Genomic DNA, 25,915 nt, shown 5'->3' with positions numbered 1-25,915 from the left:
TTTTGTACAGCATTTGGTATGATAACTTTATGTTATTTTAATTCTCAGATCCTCCTGGCCCACCTGCTTTCCCAAAAGTGGTTGATACTACTCGTAATTCAATAAGCCTGTCATGGAGCAAACCAGCATATGATGGAGGAAGCCCTATTATTGGTTATTTAGTGGAAGCAAAAAGAGCTGACACCGACAACTGGGTCAGATGCAATCTACCCAAGAACTTACAGGCTACGCGATTTGTGGTAACAGGGCTGATAGAAGATACAGAGTACCAGTTCCGCGTTTATGCTGTCAATAAGATTGGATACAGTGATCCAAGTGACGTGCCTGATAAACACACTGCCAAAGACATTTTAAGTACGTTCACTGAAAACAAACTACCTTGTTGACTTCTGTTTTAATTCATGTGATGGGTTCCAAAGACAGGGTTTGTCACAGATCACAGAAGCAGATTAATTTGGAATGTGTCATTTCTCAAAAAATGTAGGCTAAAAGTGGCTAATTTGGAGAGAATAGGGCAGTTAGAAACTGAGCAGAATCTGACTGGTGTCTCCTTTTTTCATTTGTATGCTAGATACTCTTCTGCCTCCTATTTTGGGTCTTCAAGAATTTTTTCTTTCTCTAATCCTAAAATGAGACTTTTCAGATCTCTCCTATTATTAAAACTTTCAGTCTACTTCATGTCTTCTAAATAATTTGAAGCCAAGATTACTATCCTAAGCATCTGTGTGGCACAGTATTTAATTGTATGACACTTATTCCTTAAGAGCCATGCTGGCTTCTGTATGCATTTTGCTGTATGTACAAAAGCATTGCTTCACATAACTGTCTTGGTTCAAGATAAGCAGTACAGTCCAGGAGGCTTTGAAACTCCTTTGAGTTCTAGAGGAACTAGGAGACTTCTTCATATGATAAGTAATGTAAATGGTGGAAAACGCAGAAAAAAAGGAAGTGAAATCAGTGGAAAAAAAATGCCAAGTTTGCAAATGATCTTGAAATAGGAGTCAGGACACTAACTCACTAACATCATCATGGGCATGGGAACAAGTTGGTTAATCTAGTGAAATGCCAGTGAAGAGGGACTTTTTGTCACAGTAGCTTTAGTGACAGTCTTAAAGATGATGTTTTAATTGCATGGTTTTTGTTAAACACACAGTTCCTCCTGAAGGAGAACTTGATGCAGAACTAAGGAAAGTCCTTGTGTTGCGTGCTGGAGTCACAATGAGACTTTATGTGCCAGTAAGAGGACGTCCACCTCCAAAGATTACATGGTCTAAAGTGGGTGCCAACCTAAGAGATAGACAAGGATTAGACATCAAGTCAACTGATTTTGATACCTTCCTGCGTTGTGAAAATGTAAACAAATATGATGCTGGAAAGTACGTCCTTAGTCTGGAGAACAGCTGTGGCAAAAAGGCATACACCATTGTTGTAAAAGTACTTGGTAAGTGTCAGGGTTTTCCCCATTATAATATATTTGTTAACTTTTTAACTGATAATTTTTTGTGTTTTGTTTACTAAATCAAATGTGGGGTGGTTGTGTTTCTGTAGATACTCCAGGCCCTCCAATTAACCTGATTGTAAAGGAAGCATCTAAGGATTCTGCCTTCATTACATGGGAGCCTCCTCTAATAGATGGTGGCAGTCCAATCACAAATTACGTCATTGAAAAACGTGATGCAGAAAGAAAGTCATGGTCCACAGTAACAACAGAATGTCCAAAGACAAGCTGCAGGATAACTAACTTAGAAGAAGGCAAATCTTACTTCTTCAGGGTTTTTGCTGAAAATGAATATGGCATTGGTGACCCCTGTGAAACTCGTGATGCTGTTAAAGCTTCTGGTAAGAAAAATTAATCCATTTCACCTATTTTGGCATTCAAATCATTTTCATTTTTAGCTTGAATGGACACTTACTATGCTTTTCTTCCTTCTAGAAACACCTGGGCCAGTTGTGGATCTAAAAGCTTCAGCTGTAACAAAATCATCATGTAATTTAGTATGGAAAAAGCCCATCAGCGATGGTGGAAGCCGTATTTTTGCATATGTTGTCGAGGTCCTGATTGATGAAGATAAATGGCAAGAAGTCATGCGGGCAAAGAACCTCCATTTTTCAATGAGAGACCTAAAAGAAGGACAAGAATACACTTTCAGAGTGAGAGCCCAAAATGATGCTGGATATGGAACTCCAAGAGAGCTCACAATTGTGGCAAGAGATGATGTTGGTAAGAAGCAGCTTAAGATCGTTAATTCAATGCTTCACTTACCCAAATTACATTTATTTTATGTTTACTATCATTACTATGCATACATACAAATCAGATGCCTTTAAAACAGCATCTTAATTTTATCACAGAGTTTATGCATAGTTGAATAATTGGTTTCTTTTATTTTTACAGTGGCACCTGATCTTGATTTAAGAGATCTACCTGATTTGTGCTATATAGCTAAAGAGGGCAGCAATTTCCGTCTTAAAATCCCAATTAAAGGCAAGCCTGTCCCAACTGTAACTTGGAAGAAAGATGAAGACCAGGTACTTACTGAAAGTGGAAGAGTTACATTTGAATCTACAGCAGTTAACACCACACTTGTAGTGTATGACTGCCAGAAAGCTGATGCTGGAAAATACACAATAACTCTGAAGAATGTTGTTGGCAGCAAGGAAGGCACTATTTCTGTGAAAGTTGTTGGCAAACCTGGCATACCAACAGGTCCGGTGAAATTTGAAGAAGTCACAGCCGATGCCATAACCTTAAAGTGGGGACCTCCAAAAGATGATGGTGGTTCAGAAATCACTAACTATGTCCTAGAGAAGAGAGATAATGTAAATAATAAGTGGGTGACTTGTGCCTCTGCAGTCCAGAAAACGACGTTTAGAGTTACAAGACTTCATGAAGGAAATGAATATACATTCAGGATCAGGGCTGAAAATAAATACGGAGTAGGTGAAGGTCTTAAATCTGATCCTGTCATTGCAAAACATCCATTTGGTAAGTATCCATTATAATTGGCAAATTTGAAAAAAATGTTTTAGAGGTGATATTTATTTTTAATGTTACTGCATTTTTTAATATTGTTTAGATGTGCCAGATGCTCCTCCACCTCCCAACATTGTTGATGTTCGGCGTGAATCTGTAGCTTTAACTTGGACTGATCCCAGAAGAACTGGAGGTTCACCAATCACAGGTATATCCCCAAAAGCCTCCCTAATATTTCAGTTCTTAATAGTTCTTTCTCTCTTTCAAAGGGTAAGATAAAACTATCAGGTGTTTATGCTTTACATTGAGTGATTGATTGATTATTGATTTCACAGTTTTACTTCCTACTCTTTCTCTATGATGAACTTTTAAAAAAATTTAACTTAAAAGTTGGGAAAAGACTAACTGAGAAACAATATTTTTGCACAGAGCCAAAATATCTAAAGAAATAAAAACAATCTCACCTATATGTTACATTACTTGGGCCTATAAAATTAGCAATTTACATTTACAAACATCTCATTGCAATTACATACATCTGTAATGTATGTCCACATCCATTTCTTAATCTAGTTTTCAGTGTTCCTCTTGCACAATGCCTATGTGACATGCCATACAGGCAGTATGATGTTTCACAATGCTATGAGAAATGAAGATTTCTAGAAAACTACTCATACTTTCATCTCACCACTTATCTTCTAGGTTATCACATTGAAGTCAAAGAAAGAAATAGTCTTCTGTGGAAAAGAGCAAATAAAACACCAATAAGAATGAAAGATTTCAGAGTGACAGGGTTAACTGAAGGTCTGGAATATGAATTCAGAGTAATGGCAATCAATATGGCTGGAGTAGGTAAACCAAGTCTGCCATCTGAACCAGTTGTGGCCCTTGATCCTATTGGTGAGTCATCAGGAGAATAAAAAGGAAAATTCTGAAATTTGAAATAACTTTTGTTTGACCACTATTTATTATTTTTTCTTCTAGATCCCCCTGGGAAACCTGAAGTTATCAATGTAACTAGGAACTCAGTAACACTCATTTGGACAGAACCAAAATATGACGGTGGACATAAGTTAACTGGCTATATTGTTGAAAAGCGTGATTTACCCTCAAAGACTTGGACAAAAGCTAATCACGTGAATGTTCCAGACTGTGCATTTACTGTAACTGACCTCATTGAAGGCTCCAAATATGAGTTCAGAATTAGAGCAAAGAACACTGCTGGAGCTATCAGTCCTCCATCTGAACCCACAGAAACCATAATATGCAAGGATGAGTATGGTATGTAGATGGCATTAAAAATGTAGAATTTTATTTGAATAATTAATACCAAATCCTCTTTTTTTTTCCCCCTGTGTTCTTGTTATAACAATCGGGGGGGGTTGTTTGTTTGTTTGTTTTGACAGAGGCACCAAGCATTGTTATCGATCCTACTTTGAAGGAAGGTTTAACGGTAAAAGCAGGAGACACTATTACAGTATCTGCTATTAGTATCCGTGGCAAACCACCTCCAACTTCAGCCTGGTCAAAAGCTGGAAAAGATTTTAGACCTTCAGAGCTTGTGCACATTGAAACCACACCAACTTCTTCTACTCTAACTGTCAAATACGCAGCCAGAAAAGATTCTGGAGAATACACAATAACTGCAACCAATCCTTTTGGCACTAAGCAGGAGAGCGTACATGTGAAAGTTTTAGATGTTCCAGGACCTCCAGGGCCTATTGAGATCAGCAATGTTTCAGCAGAAAAAGCTACTCTTACATGGTCACCTCCTGCAGAAGATGGTGGATCACCAGTCAAATCATATGTTCTAGAAAAGAGAGAAACTAGCCGACTGCTCTGGACATTGGTCGCTGAAAATATTGAAAGCTGTAGGCATGTTGTTAGCAAGCTCATTCAAGGAAATGAATATGTTTTCCGTGTCTCAGCAGTAAATCAATACGGCAAGGGTGAACCAGTACAATCAGAACCAGTTAAAATGGTGGATAGATTTGGTACGTAGAACAAGCTAAGAAGTTCCAGTGTGTTTTTATTAATCTCTGAAGACTTCATTTTTGTTTTAACTGTACTTTTCTCTTCCTTATCAGGTCCCCCAGGCCCTCCTGGAAAACCAGAAGTAACAAATGTGACTAAAAATACTGTTACGGTTACCTGGAAAAGGCCGGTAGATGATGGTGGAAGTGAAATCACAGGTTACTATGTGGAGCGAAGAGAAAAGAAGGGTTTAAGATGGGTCAGAGCAACAAAGAAACCAGTTTCAGATCTTAGATGCAAAGTAACTGGTCTCCTGGAAGGAAATGAATATGAATTCCGTGTCAGTGCAGAAAATAGAGCAGGAGTTGGACCACCAAGTGATGCTTCAAACTCAGTCATCTGCAAGGATGTTGCATGTTAGTGTCATGCCTTTTCTTTTTTGAGACTGGGTGGGATGGGCAGGGAGCACATTCAGACAGCGTAAGAGTGACTTTCTCTGTAATGTAATGTTTTATCTTTTCCTCACTTTTCAGACCCACCAGGTCCACCTGCAAATCCAAGAGTGACTGATACTACAAAGACAAGTGCATCTTTAGCCTGGGGCAAGCCTCACTATGATGGTGGTCTTGACATCATTGGCTATATAGTAGAGCATCAAAAGGAAGGAGAAGAAGAATGGGTAAAAGACACGACAGGAACTGCTTTAAGAATCACTCAGTTTGTTGTTGCTCATCTGCAGACAGGAGCCAAATACAATTTCAGAATCTCTGCCATGAATGCTGCAGGTGTCGGTGAACCAGCAATAATTCCAAGTGTGGAAATCAAAGACAGGGAAGAGATTCCTGACTTTGAATTAGACGCTGAGCTAAGAAGAACGCTTGTTGTTAGAGCTGGATTAACTATTCGGATTTTTGTGCCAATTAAAGGACGTCCAACTCCAGAAGTTACATGGACAAAAGATGATGTTTCACTCAAAGGACGTGCCAGTATTGAAAATACAGACTCTTTTACACTCTTGATTGTCACAGAGTGCACCAGATACGATGCAGGAAAATACGTAATGACTCTTGAAAATGCTGCTGGTAAGAAGACTGGCTTTGTAAATGTAAAAGTCTTGGATACACCAGGTCCGCCAATAAACCTTAAGCCTAGAGAAATAACCAAAGACAGCATCACCCTCCAATGGGATATGCCTCTGATAGATGGTGGTTCACGTATAACAAACTATATTGTCGAGAAACGTGAATCAACTCGGAAAGCATATTCAACAGTCACAACCAACTGCCAGAAGTGTTCCTTCAGGATTCCTAATTTGGCTGAGGGGTGTGAATACTATTTCAGAGTGCTGGCTGAAAATGAGTACGGTATTGGTGAACCAGCTGAAACTGCAGAACCAGTAAGAGCTTCTGAGGCACCATCCCCACCTGAGAGCCTTAATATTATGGATGTAACACGGAACTCAGTTAGCCTGGCTTGGCCAAAACCAGAACATGATGGTGGCAGCAAGATCACTGGGTATGTAATTGAAGCACAGAGAAAAGGAACCAACCAGTGGGCACACATCACCACTGTAAAAACGTTGGACTGTGTAGTAAAGAATCTAACTGAAAATGAAGAGTATACTTTCCAGGTTATGGCAGTTAACAGTGCTGGAAGAAGTGCCCCAAGAGAAAGCAGGCCAGTTATTATCAAGGAGCAAACGATGCTACCGGAGTTTGACCTCCGTGGTATCTACCAGAAAACAGTCATTGCCAAAGCAGGTGACAATATCAAGATTGAAATCCCTGTGCTCGGTCGTCCAAGGCCTACTGTGACTTGGAAGAAAGAAGACCAGATACTTAAGCAAACACAAAGGGTAAATTATGAAAATACTGCAACTGCAACCATATTAACCATCAATGAGTGTAAACGAAGTGATAGTGGTCAATATCCATTGTCAGCCAAAAATATTGTTGGAGAAGTTAGTGAAGTAATCACAGTTCAGGTTCATGACATACCTGGACCTCCTACTGGACCAATCAAATTTGATGAAATTTCATCTGACTTTCTAACATTCTCATGGGAGCCTCCTTTGAATGATGGTGGTGTACCAATAAGTAACTATGTTGTAGAAATGCGTCAAACTGACAGTACCACATGGACTGAATTGGCAACCACAGTGATACGTACCACATTTAAAGCCACTCGTCTTACTACTGGAGTTGAGTATCAGTTCCGTGTTAAAGCTCAAAACAGATATGGAATTGGTCCAGCCATTATTTCAGAGTCTGTAGTTGCCAACTACCCATTTAAGGTACCTGGGCCTCCTGGCACTCCTCAGGTGATTGCAGTCACTAAAGAAACCATGACCATTAGCTGGAATGAGCCAGTTACTGATGGTGGAAGCCCAATTCTGGGATATCACGTTGAAAGAAAAGAACGCAATAGCATTCTTTGGCAGACTGTAAGTAAAATGCTGGTATCAGGGAATATCTTTAAATCAACTGGACTTACCGATGGCATTGCATATGAATTCCGTGTTATAGCAGAAAATCTGGCTGGGAAGAGTAAGCCAAGCAAACCGTCTGAGCCTGTGTTTGCCCTAGACCCAATAGATCCACCTGGTAAGCCGATACCTCTGAACATTACAAGACATGCAGTTACACTGAAGTGGACTAAACCAGAATATAATGGAGGTTTTAAGATAACTGGATACACTGTTGAAAAAAGAGACCTTCCTAATGGCCGTTGGCTGAAGGCTAATTTCAGCAATATACTAGAGACCGAATTCACTGTAAGTGGTTTGACAGAAGATGCTGCCTATGAATTCCGTGTGATTGCTAGGAATGCTGGTGGGGCTGTTAGTCAGCCCTCTGAACCGTCAGATGCAATAACTTGTAGAGATGACATTGAAGCACCAAAGATAAGGGTGGATGCTAAATACAAAGACACATTAGTGCTGAAAGCAGGTGAAGTTTTCAGACTTGAGGCTGATGTTTCAGGTCGCCCTCCACCAACTATGACATGGACAAAAGGAGAAAAAGAACTTGAAGACACGGCAAAATTAGAAATAAAAATAGCAGATTTCTCTACTGTTCTTATCAATAAAGATTCTTCAAGAAGAGATGGCGGTGCCTATACACTTACTGCAACAAATCCTGGTGGCTTTGCCAAGCATATCTTCAGTGTTAAAGTTCTTGATAGACCTGGTCCCCCAGAAGGGCCTTTGGCTGTCTCTGAAGTCACTGCAGAAAAATGTCTGCTGTCATGGCTACCTCCCCTGGATGATGGAGGAGCAAAGATTGACCATTACGTCGTTGAAAAACGTGAAACCAGTAGATTGGCATGGACAGCTGTAGCCACAGAAGTTCCATTAACTAAACTGAAGGTTACTAAGCTGTTGAAGGGCAATGAGTACGTGTTCCGTGTTATGGCTGTTAACAAATACGGAATTGGTGAGCCTCTGGAATCAGAGCCCGTTCTTGCGGTAAATCCATATGTGCCACCTGATCCACCTAAAACACCTGAAGTTACAGCAATTACAAAAGATTCTATGATTGTCTGTTGGGGCCATCCTGATTCTGATGGTGGGAGCCCAATAACTAACTATATTGTGGAACGTCGAGACAGGGCTGGTCTACGGTGGGTGAAATGTAACAAACGGGCTGTTACTGACTTACGTTATAAAGTGTCTGGACTGACAGAAGGCCATGAATATGAATACAGAGTCATGGCTGAAAATGCTGCTGGAGTCAGTGAGCCAAGCCCAACCAGTCCATTCTATAAAGCTTGTGATACTGTATTTAAGCCTGGTCCCCCAGGTAATCCTCGTGTTTTGGATAGCAGCAAGTCCTCAATTACAATAGCATGGAACAAACCAATATATGATGGTGGTTCAGAGATCACAGGTTACATGGTTGAGATCGCACTACCTGAAGAAGACGAGTGGAAGATTGTAACTCCACCAGTAGGTCTAAAGGCCACTTCTTTTACCATCACTGACCTGAAAGAAAATCAAGAGTATAAAATACGGATATATGCTATGAACGCTGAAGGTCTTGGAGAACCTGCTCTTGTTCCTGGAACTCCAAAAGCTGAAGAAAGAATGCTACCTCCAGAGATTGAACTTGATGCAGAACTACGTAAAGTTGTCACTATTAGAGCCTGCTGTACTTTAAGGCTCTTCGTCCCAATTAAAGGAAGACCAGCACCTGAAGTAAAATGGACAAGAGAACATGGGGAATCTTTGGATAGAGCAAGCATTGAATCAACAAGCTCTTATACTCTACTTATTGTTGAAAACGTAAACAGATTTGATAGTGGCAAATACATACTGACAATCGAAAACAGCTCAGGTAGTAAGTCAGCATTTGTGAATGTCAGAGTTCTTGATACCCCAGGGGCACCTCAAGATTTAAAAATAAAAGAGGTTACAAAATCATCAGTTACACTCACATGGGAGCCTCCTCTCATAGATGGTGGCTCTAAAATAAAAAATTACATTGTTGAAAAGCGTGAATCAACGAGAAAAGCTTATTCAACTGTTAATGCCAATTGCCACAAGACGAGCTGGAAAGTTGATTCACTACAAGAAGGCTGCAACTACTACTTCAGAGTCCTAGCTGAAAATGAGTATGGAATAGGCCTTCCAGTTGAAACTTCAGAATCTGTAAAAGTATCAGAAAGACCACTTCCACCAGGGAAAATAACTTTGTTGGATGTGACAAGAAATAGCGTATCCTTATCTTGGGAAAAACCTGAACATGATGGTGGTAGCAGAATTCTGGGCTACATTGTAGAAATGCAAAGCAAAGGCAGTGAAAAGTGGTCAACTTGTGCTACAGTAAAAGTTACTGAAGCCACTGTCACAGGATTGATCCAAGGTGAAGAATACACCTTCCGTGTTTCAGCTCAGAATGAGAAAGGTATCAGTGATCCTCGCCAGCTGGGTATACCAGTTGTTGCAAAAGATCTTGTGATTCCACCAGCTTTCAAACTACTGTTTACTACTTTCAGTGTTCTAGCAGGAGAGGACTTAAAGGTTGATGTTCCTTTTGTTGGTCGACCCAAACCAGCAGTGTTTTGGCATAAAGATAATGTGGCACTGAGGCAGACTACAAGAGTAAATGCAGAAAGTTCAGAAAATAACACAGTATTAACAATTAAAGAAGCATGCAGAGAAGATGTGGGGACATATTTAGTTAAACTTACAAACTCTGCAGGTGAAGCAACAGAGACCCTAAATATTGTTGTCCTTGACAAACCAGGACCTCCAACCGGACCAGTGAAAGTAGATGAAGTAACAGCAGATAGTATTACTATTTCCTGGGAACCACCCAAGTATGATGGTGGTAGCTCTATCAATAATTACATTGTAGAAAAAAGAGACACTTCCACCACTACTTGGCAGATTGTGTCAGCTACTGTTGCAAGAACAACTATAAAAGCATGTCGATTAAAGACTGGCTGTGAATATCAATTCAGAATCGCAGCTGAGAACAGATACGGGAAGAGTACCTATCTCACTTCAGAGCCAATCATAGCTCAATACCCATTTAAAGTTCCTGGTCCACCTGGAACACCTTTTGTAACAAATATCTCAAAAGACAGCATGGTGGTACAATGGAATGAACCAGTCAATGATGGTGGTAGCAAGATCATTGGATATCACTTGGAGCGCAAAGAAAGAAACAGCATTTTGTGGGCTAAACTGAATAAAACCCCTATTCCAGATACCAAATTTAAGACAACTGGCCTTGAGGAAGGCCTTGAATATGAGTTCAGAGTTTATGCAGAAAACATAGTGGGCATTGGAAAGGCAAGTAGAGCATCTGAATGCTATACTGCACATGACCCATGTGACCCTCCAGGTCGTCCAGAACCTATAATTGTCACAAGAAGCTCAGTAACACTTCAGTGGAAGAAACCTGTATATGATGGTGGAAGTAAGATCACAGGCTATGTTGTTGAAAAGAAGGAGTTGCCTGATGGTCGTTGGATGAAAGCAAGCTTTACAAATGTAATTGATACCCAATTTGAAGTAACTGGTCTAGTTGAAAACCAGAGATATGAGTTCCGTGTTATAGCACGAAATGCTGCAGGTGTTTTCAGTGAACCATCTGAGAGCTCAGGGGCAATTACAGCAAGAGATGAAGTAGAACCACCTCATATCAGTATGGATCCAAAATACAAAGACACTATTGTAGTGCATGCTGGTGAGTCATTCAAGCTTGACGCTGATGTTCATGGCAAACCAATACCTTCCATTCAGTGGTTAAAAGGCGATCGTGAGCTGACAAACACTGCCCGTATGGAAATAAAAAGTACTGATTTTGCAACAAGCCTTAGTGTGAAGGAAGCCGTTAGAGTTGACAGTGGTCAGTATGTACTACTGGCAAAGAATGTTGCGGGTGAAAAGAAAGTTCCTGTTAATGTCAAAGTTCTTGATAGACCTGGACCACCAGAAGGACCTGTTGAGATTACCGGTGTTACTGCTGAAAAATGCATGCTGTCATGGAAACCTCCGCTACAAGATGGTGGTAGCGATATTTCACACTACGTTGTAGAAAAGAGGGAAACCAGTCGCTTGGTGTGGACAGTCGTTGATTCAAATGTGCAAACCCTAAATTGCAAAGTTACAAAACTTTTAGAAGGAAATGAATATGTTTTCCGCATCATGGCGGTAAATAAATACGGCATTGGTGAACCTCTTGAGTCCGAACCAGTAATCGCAAAGAACCCATTTGTAGTGCCACTTCCACCGAAGGCACCAGAAGTCACAGCCATTACCAAGGATTCTATGATAGTTGTATGGGAAAGGCCAGCCTCAGATGGCGGTAGTGAAATCCTAGGCTACGTCCTTGAAAAACGAGATAAGGAAGGCATTCGCTGGACAAGATGTAACAAACGCCTGATAAGTGAACTGCGATACAGAGTGACTGGGCTTATAGAAAATCATGATTATGAGTACAAAGTTTCAGCTGAAAATGCTGCTGGTCTTAGCGAACCAAGCCCACCTTCCACTTACTACAAAGCGTGTGATCCTATTTACAAGCCAGGTCCACCCAATAATCCTAAAGTTGTAGATGTTACAAGATCTTCAGTTTTCCTTTCATGGGGTAAACCTATCTATGATGGTGGCTCTGAAATTCAGGGATACATTGTGGAAAAATGCGATGTAAGTGATGGTGAATGGGCAATTTGTACCCCTCCAACTGGAATTAAGAATACTCACATGGAAGTAGAAAAATTAGTGGAAAAACATGAATACAAATTCCGCATATGTGCAGTTAATAAAGCAGGAGTTGGAGAACATGCAGATGTTCCTGGTTCTGTTATTGTGGAAGAAAAGATGGAGGCACCAGACCTTGACCTTGACATGGAATTAAGGAAGATTGTAAATGTGAGGGCAGGAGGTTCCTTAAGGCTGTTTGTTCCCATCAGAGGTCGTCCAACACCTGAAGTAAAATGGGGTAAAATGGATGGTGAGATCAGAGAGGCAGCTATTATTGATACCACTAGCAGCTTTACTTCCCTTGTTCTAGATAATGTTAACAGATTTGATACTGGAAAGTATACTCTGACTTTAGAAAATAGCAGTGGAACGAAGTCTGCCTTTGTCAGTGTAAGAGTACTGGATACCCCAAGTGCACCTGTTAATTTAAAAATCAGAGAGATCACTAAAGACTCTGTTTCACTTTCATGGGAGCCTCCTCTCTTGGATGGTGGAGCTAAAATAAAGAATTACATTATTGAAAAGCGTGAAGCAACAAGAAAGGCATATGCAGCTGTTGTAACAAACTGCCACAAGACTTCATGGAAAGTAGATCAACTTCAGGAGGGCTGCTATTACTTCTTTAGAATTTCTGCTGAGAATGAATACGGAATTGGCCTCCCTGCAGAAACCAGTGACCCAATTAAAGTTGCTGAAGTTCCACAGCCTCCTGGGAAAATAACAGTGGATGATGTCACGAGAAACAGTGTCTCGCTAAGTTGGGCAAAACCTGAGCATGATGGTGGCAGCAAAATCATACAATACATTGTTGAAATGCAAGCAAAGGGTAGTGAGAAGTGGTCAGAGTGTGCTCGTGTAAAAACACTTGAAGCGGTTATTACCAACCTAACTCAAGGGGAAGAATATCTTTTTAGAGTAATGGCTGTAAATGAAAAGGGTAAGAGTGATCCTAGAGCACTTGCAGTTCCAATAGTTGCCAAAGACCTGGTGATTGAACCTGATGTAAGACCTGCTTTTCACAGTTATAGTATCCAAGTGGGACAAGATCTGAAAGTAGAAGTACCAATTGCAGGTCGACCTAAACCAACTGTTACCTGGGTAAAAGATGGCCAGCCACTAAGGCAGACGACAAGAGTCAATGTTAGTGATTTGACTGATCTCACTATATTGAATATTAAAGAAACTAGCAAAGAAGACAGTGGCACTTATGAAATCACTGTGGCTAATGTTGTTGGGCAAAAGTCTGCCTCTGTTGAAATTATAACTCTAGACAAACCTGACCCTCCGGTAGGACCTGTGAAGTTTGATGAAATAAGTGCAGAAAGTATTACTCTATCATGGAATCCCCCAGCGTACACAGGCGGCTGCCAAATCACGAACTATGTTGTCCACAAGAGAGATACAACAACCACTGTATGGGAAACAGTTTCAGCTACTGTTGCAAGAACTACACTGAAAGTGACTAAACTGAAAACTGGTTCAGAATACCAGTTCAGAATATTTGCTGAGAACAGATATGGGCAGAGCTTTGCATTGGAATCTGCGCCAGTTGTAGCACAGTACCCCTACAAGGAACCAGGACCTCCTGGCACACCTTTTGTTACAACGGTTACAAAAGACTCCATGGTTGTACAGTGGCATGAGCCCATAAATGATGGTGGCAGTAGAGTGTTGGGCTACCATCTCGAGAGAAAGGAGAAAAACAGCATTTTATGGGCTAAAGTGAACAAAACTATTATTCAGGACACAAGTTTTAAGACAACTAACCTTGAAGAAGGAATTGAATATGAGTTTCGAGTTTCTGCAGAAAATATTGTTGGTGTAGGCAAAACAAGTAAAGTTTCTGAGTGCTATGTAGCTCGTGACCCATGTGATCCTCCAGGTTGCCCAGAAGCTATAATAATAAAAAGAAGCTCTATTACTCTACAGTGGACCAAACCAGAATATGATGGTGGAAGTAAGATTACTGGTTATATTGTGGAGAAACGTGACTTACCAGATGGTCGCTGGATGAAAGCTAGCTTCACAAATATCATTGAAACTCAGTTCACTGTAACAGGGCTTACTGAAGACCAAAGATACGAATTCAGAGTAATTGCAAAGAATGCTGCAGGTGCAATAAGCAAACCTTCTGACAGTACAGGACCAATAACAGCAAGGGATGAAGTTGAACTTCCACGAATTTCAATGGATCCAAAGTACAAAGACACAATTGTTGTAAATGCTGGTGAAACATTCAGACTTGAGGCTGATGTTCATGGAAAGCCACTACCAACCATTAAGTGGTACAAAGGAGATAAAGAGCTTGAGGAAACTGCTAGATATGAAATAAGGAACACAGATTTCAGTGCATTAATAATTGTAAAAGATGCTATTAGAGTTGATGGTGGACAGTACATTTTAGAAGCCTCTAATGTTGCAGGAACAAAGACAGTACCAGTAAACGTAAAAGTCCTGGACAGGCCAGGACCTCCACAGGGCCCAGTCCAAGTGACAGGAGTTACAGCTGAAAAATGTGCACTGGCATGGGCTCCTCCTCTTCATGATGGTGGCAGTGATATTTCTCATTATATTGTAGAGAAGAGAGAAACTAGTCGCCTAGCATGGACTGTTGTTGCTTCAGAGGTTTTACCTACAATGCTGAAAGTAACAAAACTCTTGGAAGGAAATGAATATGTTTTCCGTATTATGGCAGTTAACAAATATGGGGTTGGTGAGCCATTAGAATCTGCGCCAGTAATGATGAAAAATCCATTTGTGGTTCCTGGACCACCAAAGGCCTTGGAAATTACCAACATCACAAAGGATTCTATGACTGTCTGCTGGAGCCGGCCAGATAGTGATGGAGGTAGTGAAATCATAGGTTACATTGTAGAAAAGAGAGACCGAGCGGGCATCAGATGGATCAAATGCAATAAACGCCGAATTACAGATTTGCGATTAAGAGTTACAGGTTTAACAGAGGATCATGAATATGAATTCAGAGTTTCTGCTGAAAATGCTGCTGGAATGGGTGAACCAAGCCAAGTTTCTCCTTACTTTAAAGCTTGTGACCCCATGTTCAAGCCTGGCCCACCTACAAACGCCCATGTTGTGGATACCACCAAAAGTTCAGTTACACTTGGTTGGAGTAAACCTATTTATGATGGTGGTTGTGAAATCCAGGGATACCTTGTAGAAATCTGTAAAGCAGATGAAGATGAATGGTCACTTGTTACTCCACAGACAGGTGTACGTGCCACTCGATTTGAAATCAAAAAGCTTACTGAACATCAAGAATATAAACTACGAGTGTGTGCCCTCAACAAGGTTGGTGTAGGAGAGGCTGCATCAGTTCCTGGTACTGTTAAACCAGAAGACAAACTTGAAGCTCCAGAACTTGATATTGATTCAGAGCTAAGGAAAGGGATAGTGGTTAGAGCTGGCGGGTCTGCTAGGATTCACATACCATTCAGGGGACGACCAACACCTGACATCATGTGGTCTCGAGAAGAAGGTGAATTCACAGAAAAAGTTCAGATTGATAAAGGCATAAACTACACACAACTTTCAATTGACAACTGTGATAGAAATGATGCTGGAAAGTACATTCTTAAGTTGGAGAACAGCAGTGGTACTAAATCTGCATTTGTTACAGTAAAAGTCTTGGACACACCAGGACCACCACAAAACTTAGTGGTAAAGGATATAAAGAAGGATTCTGCTGTATTATCTTGGGAACCACCCATTATTGATGGTGGTGCAAAGGTAAAGAACTATGTAATAGACAAGCGTGAGTCAACCAGGAAGGCATTTGCAAATGTAAGTGCTAAGTGTGGCAAGACAAGTTTTAAAGTTGAAAATCTTACAGAAGGAGCAATTTATTACTTCAGAGTTATGGCTGAAAATGAATTTGGAATTGGTGTTCCAGCTGAAACCACGGATGCTGTCAAAGCCTCAGAGCCACCTCTGCCTCCTGGGAAAGTAACACTCACCGATGTGACTCAGAGAAGTGCATCACTTACATGGGAAAAACCTGAACATGATGGAGGTAGCAGAATTTTGGGATACATTGTTGAAATGCTGCCTAAAGGAACAGAAAAATGGAGTGTTGTTAGTGAGACCAAAACATGCAATGCTGTTGTGTCTGGTTTGAGTCCAGGACAGGAATATCAATTTCATGTGATTGCCTACAATGAAAAAGGGAAAAGTGATCCCAGAGCACTTGGAATTCCTGTGATAGCTAAAGACTTGACAATTGAGCCAAGTTTCAAACTGATGTTTAATACATACAGTGTACAGGCTGGAGAAGATCTGAAGGTAGAAGTACCATTTATAGGTAGACCTAAACCTACTATTACTTGGACAAAAGATGAGCAGCCACTGAAACAGACAACCAGATTACATATTGAGGATACATCAACATCAACTATCTTACATATTAAAGAAAGCAACAAGGAAGACTTTGGTAAATACACAGTAACAGCAACAAACACAGCAGGTACAGCGACAGAGCACCTGAGCATAATTGTGCTGGAAAAGCCTGGCCCACCACGAGGACCTGTCCGCTTTGATGAAGTTAGCGCAGACTTCGTTGTTTTATCATGGGATCCACCTGATTATACTGGTGGCTGTCAGATAAGTAACTATATAGTAGAAAAGCGTGACACAAGCACTACCACATGGAACATTGTCTCAGCAACTGTTGCAAGAACAACTATCAAAGCAACAAAGCTTAAAACGGGTTCTGAATACCAGTTCAGGATTTCTGCTGAAAATAGATATGGGAAGAGCTCTCCTTTGGATTCTAAACCAGTTGTTGTGCAATACCCTTACAAGGTACCTGGGCCACCTGGAACCCCATTTGTAACAGCAGCTTCCAAGGACCATATGATCGTACAATGGCATGAACCAGTTAATGATGGAGGAAGCAAAGTTCTTGGCTACCATCTTGAACGTAAAGATAAGAACAGCATTCTTTGGACAAAACAGAACAAGTCACTCATTGCAGATACCAAATATAAAACAGATGGCCTTGAAGAAGGTCTTGAATATGAGTTCAGAGTTTCTGCTGAAAACATTGTTGGCATTGGCAAAGTCAGCAAAGTATCAGAATTGTATGTTGCCCGAGATCCTTGTGACCCACCTGGCCGCCCAGAGGCCATTGTTGTTACCAGAAATAATATCACACTGAAGTGGAAAAAACCAGAATATGATGGTGGAAGCAAAATAACTGGATATATTGTAGAAAAGAAAGAACTACCAGATGGTCGCTGGATGAAAGCCAGCTTTACAAATGTGTTGGAAACAGAATTTACAGTAAGTGGTCTTGTTGAAGACCAACGATATGAATTTAGAGTAATTGCAAGAAATGCAGCAGGTTGCTTGAGTGAACCATCAGAAAGTACAGGGCCCATTACTGCCAGAGATGAAATTGAAGCACCAGGGGCTTCACTGGATCCTAAATACAAAGATGTCATTGTTGTTCATGCTGGAGAAACCTTTGTTCTTGAAGCTGATATCCATGGCAAACCTATTCCTGACATTACATGGTCAAAAGATGGTAAAGACCTTGAAGAAGCAACTGCAAGAATGGAAATTAAATCTACCATTCAGAAAACAACTCTTACTGTCAAAGACTGTATAAGAGTAGACGGAGGTCACTATACTCTTAACCTCAGAAATGTTGGTGGCACAAAATCTATACCGATCACTGTAAAAGTGCTTGACAGGCCAGGACCTCCAGAAGGACCTTTGAAGGTTACAGGTGTCACTGCAGAAAAATGCTACTTGGCATGGGCTCCACCTTTACATGATGGTGGTTCTAGTATCTCACATTATATCATTGAGAAGAGAGAGACAAGCAGGCTTTCATGGACACAAGTAGCAACAGACGTGCAGGCTCTTAACCACAAAGTAACCAGACTCCTTGCTGGCAATGAGTACATTTTCCGTGTAATGGCAGTGAACAAATATGGAACTGGAGAACCCTTGGAATCTGAGCCAATTGTGGCTCGTAATCCATACAAACCCCCTGGTCCTCCTTCAACACCTGAAGTTTCAGTAATCACAAAAGATTCTATGGTGGTAACATGGGGTCGCCCAGAAGACAATGGGGGAGCTGAAATTGAAGGTTACATACTTGAAAAACGAGACAAAGATGGTATCCGGTGGACCAAATGCAATAAGAAAAGGCTGACAGACTTGCGATTCAGAGTAACGGGTCTTACCGATGGGCATTTCTATGAATTTAGAGTTTCTGCTGAAAATGCTGCAGGGGTAGGGGAACCCAGTGAGCCATCCATTTTCTATCGTGCTTGTGATGTATTATATCCACCAGGTCCACCAAGCAATCCAAAGGTTACAGACACTTCCAGGTCATCAGTTTCCCTTGCCTGGAGTAAGCCCATTTACGATGGCGGTGCTCCAGTTAAGGGATATGTAGTAGAAGTAAAAGAAGCTGCTGCTGATGAATGGACTACCTGCACCCCACCAACAGGCCTACAAGCAAAACAGTTCACAGTAACAAAACTTAAAGAGAACCAGGAGTATAACTTCCGCATCTGTGCCATCAACTCAGAAGGAGTAGGAGAACCTGCTACTATACCTGGTACAGTCATAGCAGCAGACAAGATTGAACCTCCTGAAATTGAACTTGATGCAGATCTCAGAAAAGTAGTCACTGTACGTGCTAGTGGTACATTACGCCTGTTTGTTACCATCAAAGGAAGACCTGAGCCTGAAGTTAAATGGGAGAAAGCAGAAGGAACAATTAGTGAGCGAGCTCAGATTGAAGTCACCAGTTCCTATACAATGCTGGTCATTGACAATGTGAATAGATTTGATAGTGGTAGATACAATCTTACTTTAGAGAACAACAGTGGCAAAAAATCAGCTTTTGTTAATGTCAGAGTGCTTGATACACCTAGTGCACCTATAAACCTGACGATCAGAGAAGTGAAGAAAGACTTTGTAACATTAGCCTGGGAACCGCCACTTATTGATGGTGGAGCTAAAATTACCAACTATGTAGTTGAAAAGCGAGAATCCACAAGAAAGACATATGCCACAATTACAAACAACTGCACTAAGAATTCCTTCAAAATTACTCAACTACAAGAAGGATGTAGTTATTACTTCCGTGTTCTAGCTGTAAATGAATATGGGGTTGGATTACCAGCAGAAACACCTGACCCAATTAAAGTTTCTGAACCACCTTCTCCACCTGCAAAGGTCATTCTTGTTGATGTGACTCGCAACTCTGCTTCAATTAAATGGGAAAAGCCAGAGAGCGATGGTGGCAGTAAAATTACTGGTTATATAGTAGAAATGCAAACTAAAGGAAGTATAAAATGGAGTGCATGTACACAGGTGAAAACATTAGAAGCAACAATAACAGGCTTAAGTATGGGAGAAGAGTACAGCTTCAGAGTGATTGCTGTTAATGAAAAAGGAAAAAGTGATCCAAGGGAACTTGGTGTCCCAGTCATTGCAAAAGATATTGAAATCCAGCCATCTGCTGAACTCCTTTTCAACACATTCACTGTGAAAGCTGGAGATGATCTTAAGATTGATGTGCCATTCAGAGGGCGACCTCTTCCAACCGTTAGCTGGAAGAAGGATGGGAATCCCTTAAAAGAGACAACCAGGGTAAATGTTCAGACATCAAAGACTTCAACTTCACTGTCCATCAAGGAAGCTTCAAATGAAGATTTGGGACATTATGAATTACATCTTTCAAATACTGCCGGATCAACAACAGCTTCTTTAACTGTAGTTGTCCTTGACAGACCAGGACCACCAACTGATGTGCATATTGATGAAGTTAGTGCTGATAGTGTAACTCTGTCTTGGAAACCTCCAGCATATGACGGTGGGTGCCATATTAGCAATTACATTGTGGAGAAGCGAGAAACTACCACAACAACATGGAATGTAGTATCTGCAGCAGTTGCAAGGACATCAGTTAAAGTATCTCGACTCACCACTGGTTCTGAATATCAGTTCCGTATTTGTGCAGAAAACCGCTACGGGAAAAGCACTTACACTAATTCTCCTTCTGTTGTGGCAGAGTATCCATTTAAGCCTCCGGGACCACCTGGAACTCCTCATGTGACACATGCAACTAAAGTTTTCATGATTGTAACTTGGCAGGTACCAGTTAATGATGGAGGTAGCAGAGTACTAGGATATCACTTGGAGCGTAAAGAAAGAAGCAGCATTCTTTGGACAAAAGTCAACAAGAGCCTTATACCTGATACGCAAATGAAAGTTACAGGTCTTGATGAAGGACTGTTGTATGAATATCGTGTGTATGCTGAAAACATTGCCGGAATAGGCAAATGCAGTAAATCATGTGAACCAGTTGCTGCAAGAGATCCATGTGATCCTCCTGGTCAACCAGAAGTTACTAATATTACAAGAACATCTGTCTCACTGAAATGGACTAAACCAGAATACGATGGTGGAGCTAAAGTAACGGGATATATTGTTGAACGCAGAGAGCTACCAGATGGTCGCTGGCTAAAGTGTAATTTTACTAATGTGCAAGAAACATACTTTGATGTAGGTGGACTTACAGAAGACCAGAGATATGAATTCCGTGTGATTGCAAAGAATGCTGCTGGACTCTTCAGTCAACCATCTGAATCAACTGGACCTGTGACTGTAAAAGATGATGTAGAGGCTCCAAGAATTATGATGGATGCCAAATTCAGGGATGTTGTAGTTGTGAAAGCTGGAGAAGTGTTTAAAGTCAATGCTGATATTGCAGGACGGCCAATACCAGTGATTTCATGGACAAAGGATGGCAAGGAGCTTGAAGGAAAAGCTAGAGTTGAAATAGCCTCAACAGATCACACTACTGCAATAACCATTAAGGACTGTATCCGAGGTGATTCAGGACAGTATGTACTAACATTACAAAATGTTGCAGGAACAAGATCTTTGGCAATTAATTGCAAAGTACTTGATAGACCTGGCCCACCTGCAGGCCCATTAGAAATAAATGGCCTTACTGCTGAAAAGTGCCATTTATCATGGGGACCCCCTCAGGAAAATGGTGGTGCAGATATTGATTACTATATTGTAGAAAAACGTGAGACCAGCAGAATTGCATGGACACTTTGTGAAGGAGAGCTTAGAACAACATCCTGTAAAGTGACAAAACTACTGAAGGGTAATGAGTATATTTTCAGAGTGATGGGAGTTAACAAATATGGCACTGGTGAGCCTCTAGAAAGTGTTGCTGTCAAAGCCCTAGACCCATTTACAGTTCCAAGTCCACCTACATCTTTAGAGATCACCAGTGTGAGCAAAGATTCAATAACTCTGTGCTGGGCAAGACCTGAGTCTGATGGAGGCAATGAGATCTCTGGCTATGTCATTGAAAGGCGTGAGAAAACTAGCCTAAGATGGATTCGTGTAAACAAAAAGCCAGTTTATGATTTAAGAGTGAAATCATCTGGTCTCCGTGAAGGATGTGAATATGAATTCCGGGTTTACGCAGAAAATGCTGCTGGCCTCAGTCTTCCAAGTGAAACCACACCATTGATTCGGGCAGAAGATCCCATCTTCTTGCCATCTCCTCCATCTAAACCTAAGATTATGGATTCTACAAGGTCAAATATCACAATTGGGTGGACAAAGCCACTGTTTGATGGAGGTGCTCCAGTAACAGGATACACAGTTGAATACAAGAAAACTGATGAAACTGACTGGACAACTGCTATTCAGAACTTAAGAGGCACAGAATACACCATAACTGGATTAGTATCAGGCTCTGAGTATGTCTTTAGAGTGAAATCCATTAACAAAATTGGTGTCAGTGAACCAAGTGATGTCTCGGAACCTCAGGTGGCAAAAGAAAGAGAAGAAGAACCTGCCTTTGATATTGACAGTGAAATGAGGAAGACTTTAATTGTAAAGGCTGGTGGATCATTCACAATGACTGTTCCTTTCAGAGGCAAACCAGTCCCAAATGTAACGTGGAACAAACCAGACATTGATCTCCGTACACGAGCAAGCATTGATACTTCAGATACTTGCACATCTCTTACTATTGAAAAAGCAACAAGAAACGATTCTGGAAAATACACATTAACATTGCAAAACATCCTGAACACTGCTACCTTGACTTTAATTGTCAAAGTTCTTGATACCCCTGGCCCACCATCTAATATTGCAGCAAAAGACATAACTAAAGAATCTGCTGTGTTATCTTGGGATGTTCCTGAAAATGATGGTGGAGCACCTGTAAAGAACTATGTAATTGAAAAACGAGAAGCTAGCAAAAAAGCATGGGTCACTGTGACAAACAATTGTCATCGCCTGTCCTACAAAGTGACTGGCTTGCAAGAAGGCGCCATTTACTACTTCCGGGTTTCTGGAGAAAATGAATATGGTGTTGGAGTGCCTTCTGAGACCAAGGAGGGAACAAAAATAACAGGTATGTTTTACTAAGAAAAATATTTATTTAAAACAATATGTGTTTTAAAATGGTTACTTCAAAATAATATAAAAAGTGTTAAATCTGTTTACAGTAAAAAAGATAATTTTGTGGTAGGTATGTCTGTGCTTTTAAAAATGAAAAAGAGCTAATAGCTTGAATTTTAAATTTTGCTTGCATATTATTTCAAATGTTTCTAATATACAAATTCATTTAAAAACATATTTTGTCAATCCAGATGGCATTCCTGTGTAATTGCTAATATAAAAAGTAAATACTTGCTGTATTGCTTAACCTGTTGCACTTTTTTTCTCAGAAAAACCCAGCCCACCAGAAAAACTAGGAGTCACAAATGTCACAAAGGACAGTGTTTCTCTTTCATGGCTAAAACCAGAACATGATGGTGGAAGCAGAATTGTGAGCTACCTCATTGAAGCTCTTGAGAAAGGACAGCAAAAATGGGTTAAGTGTGCAGTTGTAAAGACAACTCATCACGTTGTCCATGGTCTTAAGGAGAATGCTGACTATTTCTTCAGGGTGTCTGCAGAAAACCAAGCTGGTTTAAGTGATCCTAAGGAACTACTTCTCCCTGTTACAGTTAAAGAACAATTAGGTATGCTTCCTGACATGACGCAAAAGTTGATACACATTAAATTGGATTCATATTTTAAAAGAGAGAACATTTTTTAATGGTTTGAAAATGTTTTCTTTTTCAGAATCTCCCGAGATTGACATGAAGGGCTTCCCTCATAACACTGTATATATTCGAGCAGGATCAAACCTGAAAGTTGAAATTCCAGTTTCTGGAAAACCAGTGCCAAAGGTGACATTGTCTAGAGATGGTGCTCCACTGAAACCTACCATGAGATTTCACACAGAAACCACTGCAGAAAGTCTCATCATTAACCTTAAAGAAAGTGTGGCTGCTGACGCTGGCAGATATGACATTACTGCTGCCAACTCAAGTGGCACCACAAAATCATTTGTTAATATTGTTGTGCTGGATAGACCAGGTCCTCCTGTTGGTCCTGTTGTCCTTAGCGATATCACTGAAGAGAGTGTAACACTCAGATGGCAGCCACCAGCTTATGATGGTGGAAGTCAAGTTACCAACTATATTGTACTGAAAAGAGAAACAAGTACTGCTGCTTGGTCTGAGGTATCTGCAACTGTTGCTAGAACTGTTATCAAAGTTATGAAGCTCACAACAGGAGAAGAATACCAATTCCGCATCAAAGCTGAGAACCGCTTTGGCATCAGCGATCACATAGATTCACAATGTGTGGTTGTCAAGCTTCCTTACAGTGAGTAATATGCTTCTTGATGTTTTAATGCCCTGATGTTGAAAATACAATTTTGTTAACAATTAATCACTTCTTTTGATATTCTCAGCTACCCCTGGCCCTCCTTCCACACCATGGGTCACAAATGTCACCCGAGAGAGTATTACTGTTGGATGGCATGAACCAGTCACTAATGGTGGCAGTGCAGTCATTGGATACCACCTGGAAATAAAAGACAGGAATAGCATATTATGGCAGAAGGCTAACAAGACCCTCATTCGCACAACTCACTTCAAAGTCACTACCATCAGCGCTGGCCTTATCTATGAATTTAGAGTTTATGCAGAAAATGCAGCTGGCATTGGAAAAGCAAGCCATCCTTCTGATCCAGTCCTTGCAATTGATGCTTGTGGTATGTATTCCCTAGAAAATAAAGAAGCCCAGCCATTTAAGCAGTGCTCCCTCTCCTCCCCCCGCCCCGTGATATTCTGTGCTGTAAAGTAAGCCAATATCCCAAACAGCTGTTATTCATTAGCAATACTGTTATGTTTCCTACTGCAGAACCACCAAGAAACGTTCGTGTCTCAGATATTTCCAAGACTGCTATCACTCTGTCATGGCAGAAGCCAGCATTTGATGGTGGTAGCAAGATCACCGGATACATCGTAGAAAAACGTGATCTTCCAGATGGCAGATGGACAAAAGCTAGCTTCACCAATGTTATTGAGACTCAGTTCACAGTATCTGGTCTGACACAGAATTCCCGGTATGAATTCCGGGTCTTTGCTAAGAATGCCGTTGGTTCCGTTAGTAATCCCTCAGATGTTGTGGGTCCTATCACATGTGTTGATACATACGGTAAGTGTTTTGCAATGATATAATAGTACCATTTTGTGGTACTACGAAGCTTAAAGGCAGCACTGTTTTGTAGAACCATAGTCTTTTAAATATGGAAGGGTAGTTTACAGTGATTGATTCAATAAGCTTGAATGACTGTGAGCTATTCAGGCATGATTGTCATGAACATCTTTGGCTGTATCTGCATTTTTAAAGTCTTACAGTATCTTTATTCTTTGAGCAACAGAAGTCTGCCCATGCCCCATTGCCAAAGTGGTTATATTTATACACTTTTCTCAGTAGGATTAGTCCTAACTTGTTCTAGGTTTATGATTTAAGTTAAGTTATACATGCTATCTTTACTTTGATTTGTATTTATAAAATGCCTGTACCTATTAGCTTAAATAAAGTACTATTATTTGGGGGTTTATTAAATACAAGTCTAAAATAAGTAAGTTTTTAACTTTTTCTTATTTCTTCTTAAGGTGCACCTGAAATTGATGTGCCACCAGAATATACAGAAGTGGTGAAATATAAAGCAGGAACTTCAGTTAAGCTAAAACTAGGCATATCAGGCAAGCCTATACCCACAATTGAATGGTTCAAAAATGGCAGCGAGGTACAAACCAGTGCACTAATGTCTATTGAAAACACAACAGAATTTGCTTCTATACTCATCAAGGATGCAACTCGACTCAACAGTGGCACCTATGAATTAAAATTGAAGAATGCCATGGGTTCAGCATCAGCCCATGTTAGAGTACAGATACTTGGTATGTCTTGAGATACGACTGTATTATACTATTAAACAATAATTCAGTAATAAATACTTAACATTTTCTTTCTTTGGCCTTCCACAGACAAGCCAGGACCCCCAAGTGGACCTATACAGTTTAAGACAGTCACTGCTGAAAAGATTACAATAATGTGGGATCCACCAGAAGATGATGGTGGTGCACCCGTAACACACTATGTTGTTGAAAAGCGGGAGACAAGTCGGGTTGTATGGTCCTTAATTTCTGAAAAAGTGGAGGGGTGTATCATAACCACAACAAAACTCATCAAAGGAAATGAATATGTGTTCCGTGTCCGTGGTGTGAACAAGTTTGGAATTGGTGATCCACTGGAGTCTGAACCCGTTATAGCCAAAAATTCATTTGGTAAGAAACTCATAAAATAAATTATGCAACTGAATTGTTTTGTGTATT

At 40.6% G+C, this 25,915-nt stretch overlaps 1 protein-coding gene across 1 annotated transcript in view; it reads left to right on the top strand.

Annotated features, from left to right (window-relative positions):
- Positions 1-25,915, top strand: part of TTN (titin) — a 245,382-nt gene that overhangs the window by 195,625 nt on the left and 23,842 nt on the right. Inside the window, exons 213-229 of the mRNA XM_072874311.1 lie at positions 49-354; positions 1,154-1,441; positions 1,549-1,839; positions 1,934-2,221; positions 2,396-2,986; positions 3,078-3,182; positions 3,677-3,874; positions 3,959-4,255; positions 4,381-4,968; positions 5,062-5,364; positions 5,482-22,587; positions 22,904-23,200; positions 23,304-23,891; positions 23,980-24,282; positions 24,432-24,728; positions 25,193-25,480; positions 25,568-25,867. Coding sequence (XP_072730412.1) covers positions 49-354; positions 1,154-1,441; positions 1,549-1,839; positions 1,934-2,221; positions 2,396-2,986; positions 3,078-3,182; positions 3,677-3,874; positions 3,959-4,255; positions 4,381-4,968; positions 5,062-5,364; positions 5,482-22,587; positions 22,904-23,200; positions 23,304-23,891; positions 23,980-24,282; positions 24,432-24,728; positions 25,193-25,480; positions 25,568-25,867 — 22,434 coding nt within the window. The remainder of the gene's footprint in view (positions 1-48; positions 355-1,153; positions 1,442-1,548; positions 1,840-1,933; positions 2,222-2,395; positions 2,987-3,077; positions 3,183-3,676; positions 3,875-3,958; positions 4,256-4,380; positions 4,969-5,061; positions 5,365-5,481; positions 22,588-22,903; positions 23,201-23,303; positions 23,892-23,979; positions 24,283-24,431; positions 24,729-25,192; positions 25,481-25,567; positions 25,868-25,915) is intronic.

This window comes from Ciconia boyciana, chromosome 10 (genome assembly GCF_034638445.1).
Source record: "Ciconia boyciana chromosome 10, ASM3463844v1, whole genome shotgun sequence".
NCBI classification, from domain to species: domain Eukaryota; kingdom Metazoa; phylum Chordata; class Aves; order Ciconiiformes; family Ciconiidae; genus Ciconia; species Ciconia boyciana.
This window is presented reverse-complemented; position numbering and strand designations above follow the sequence as displayed.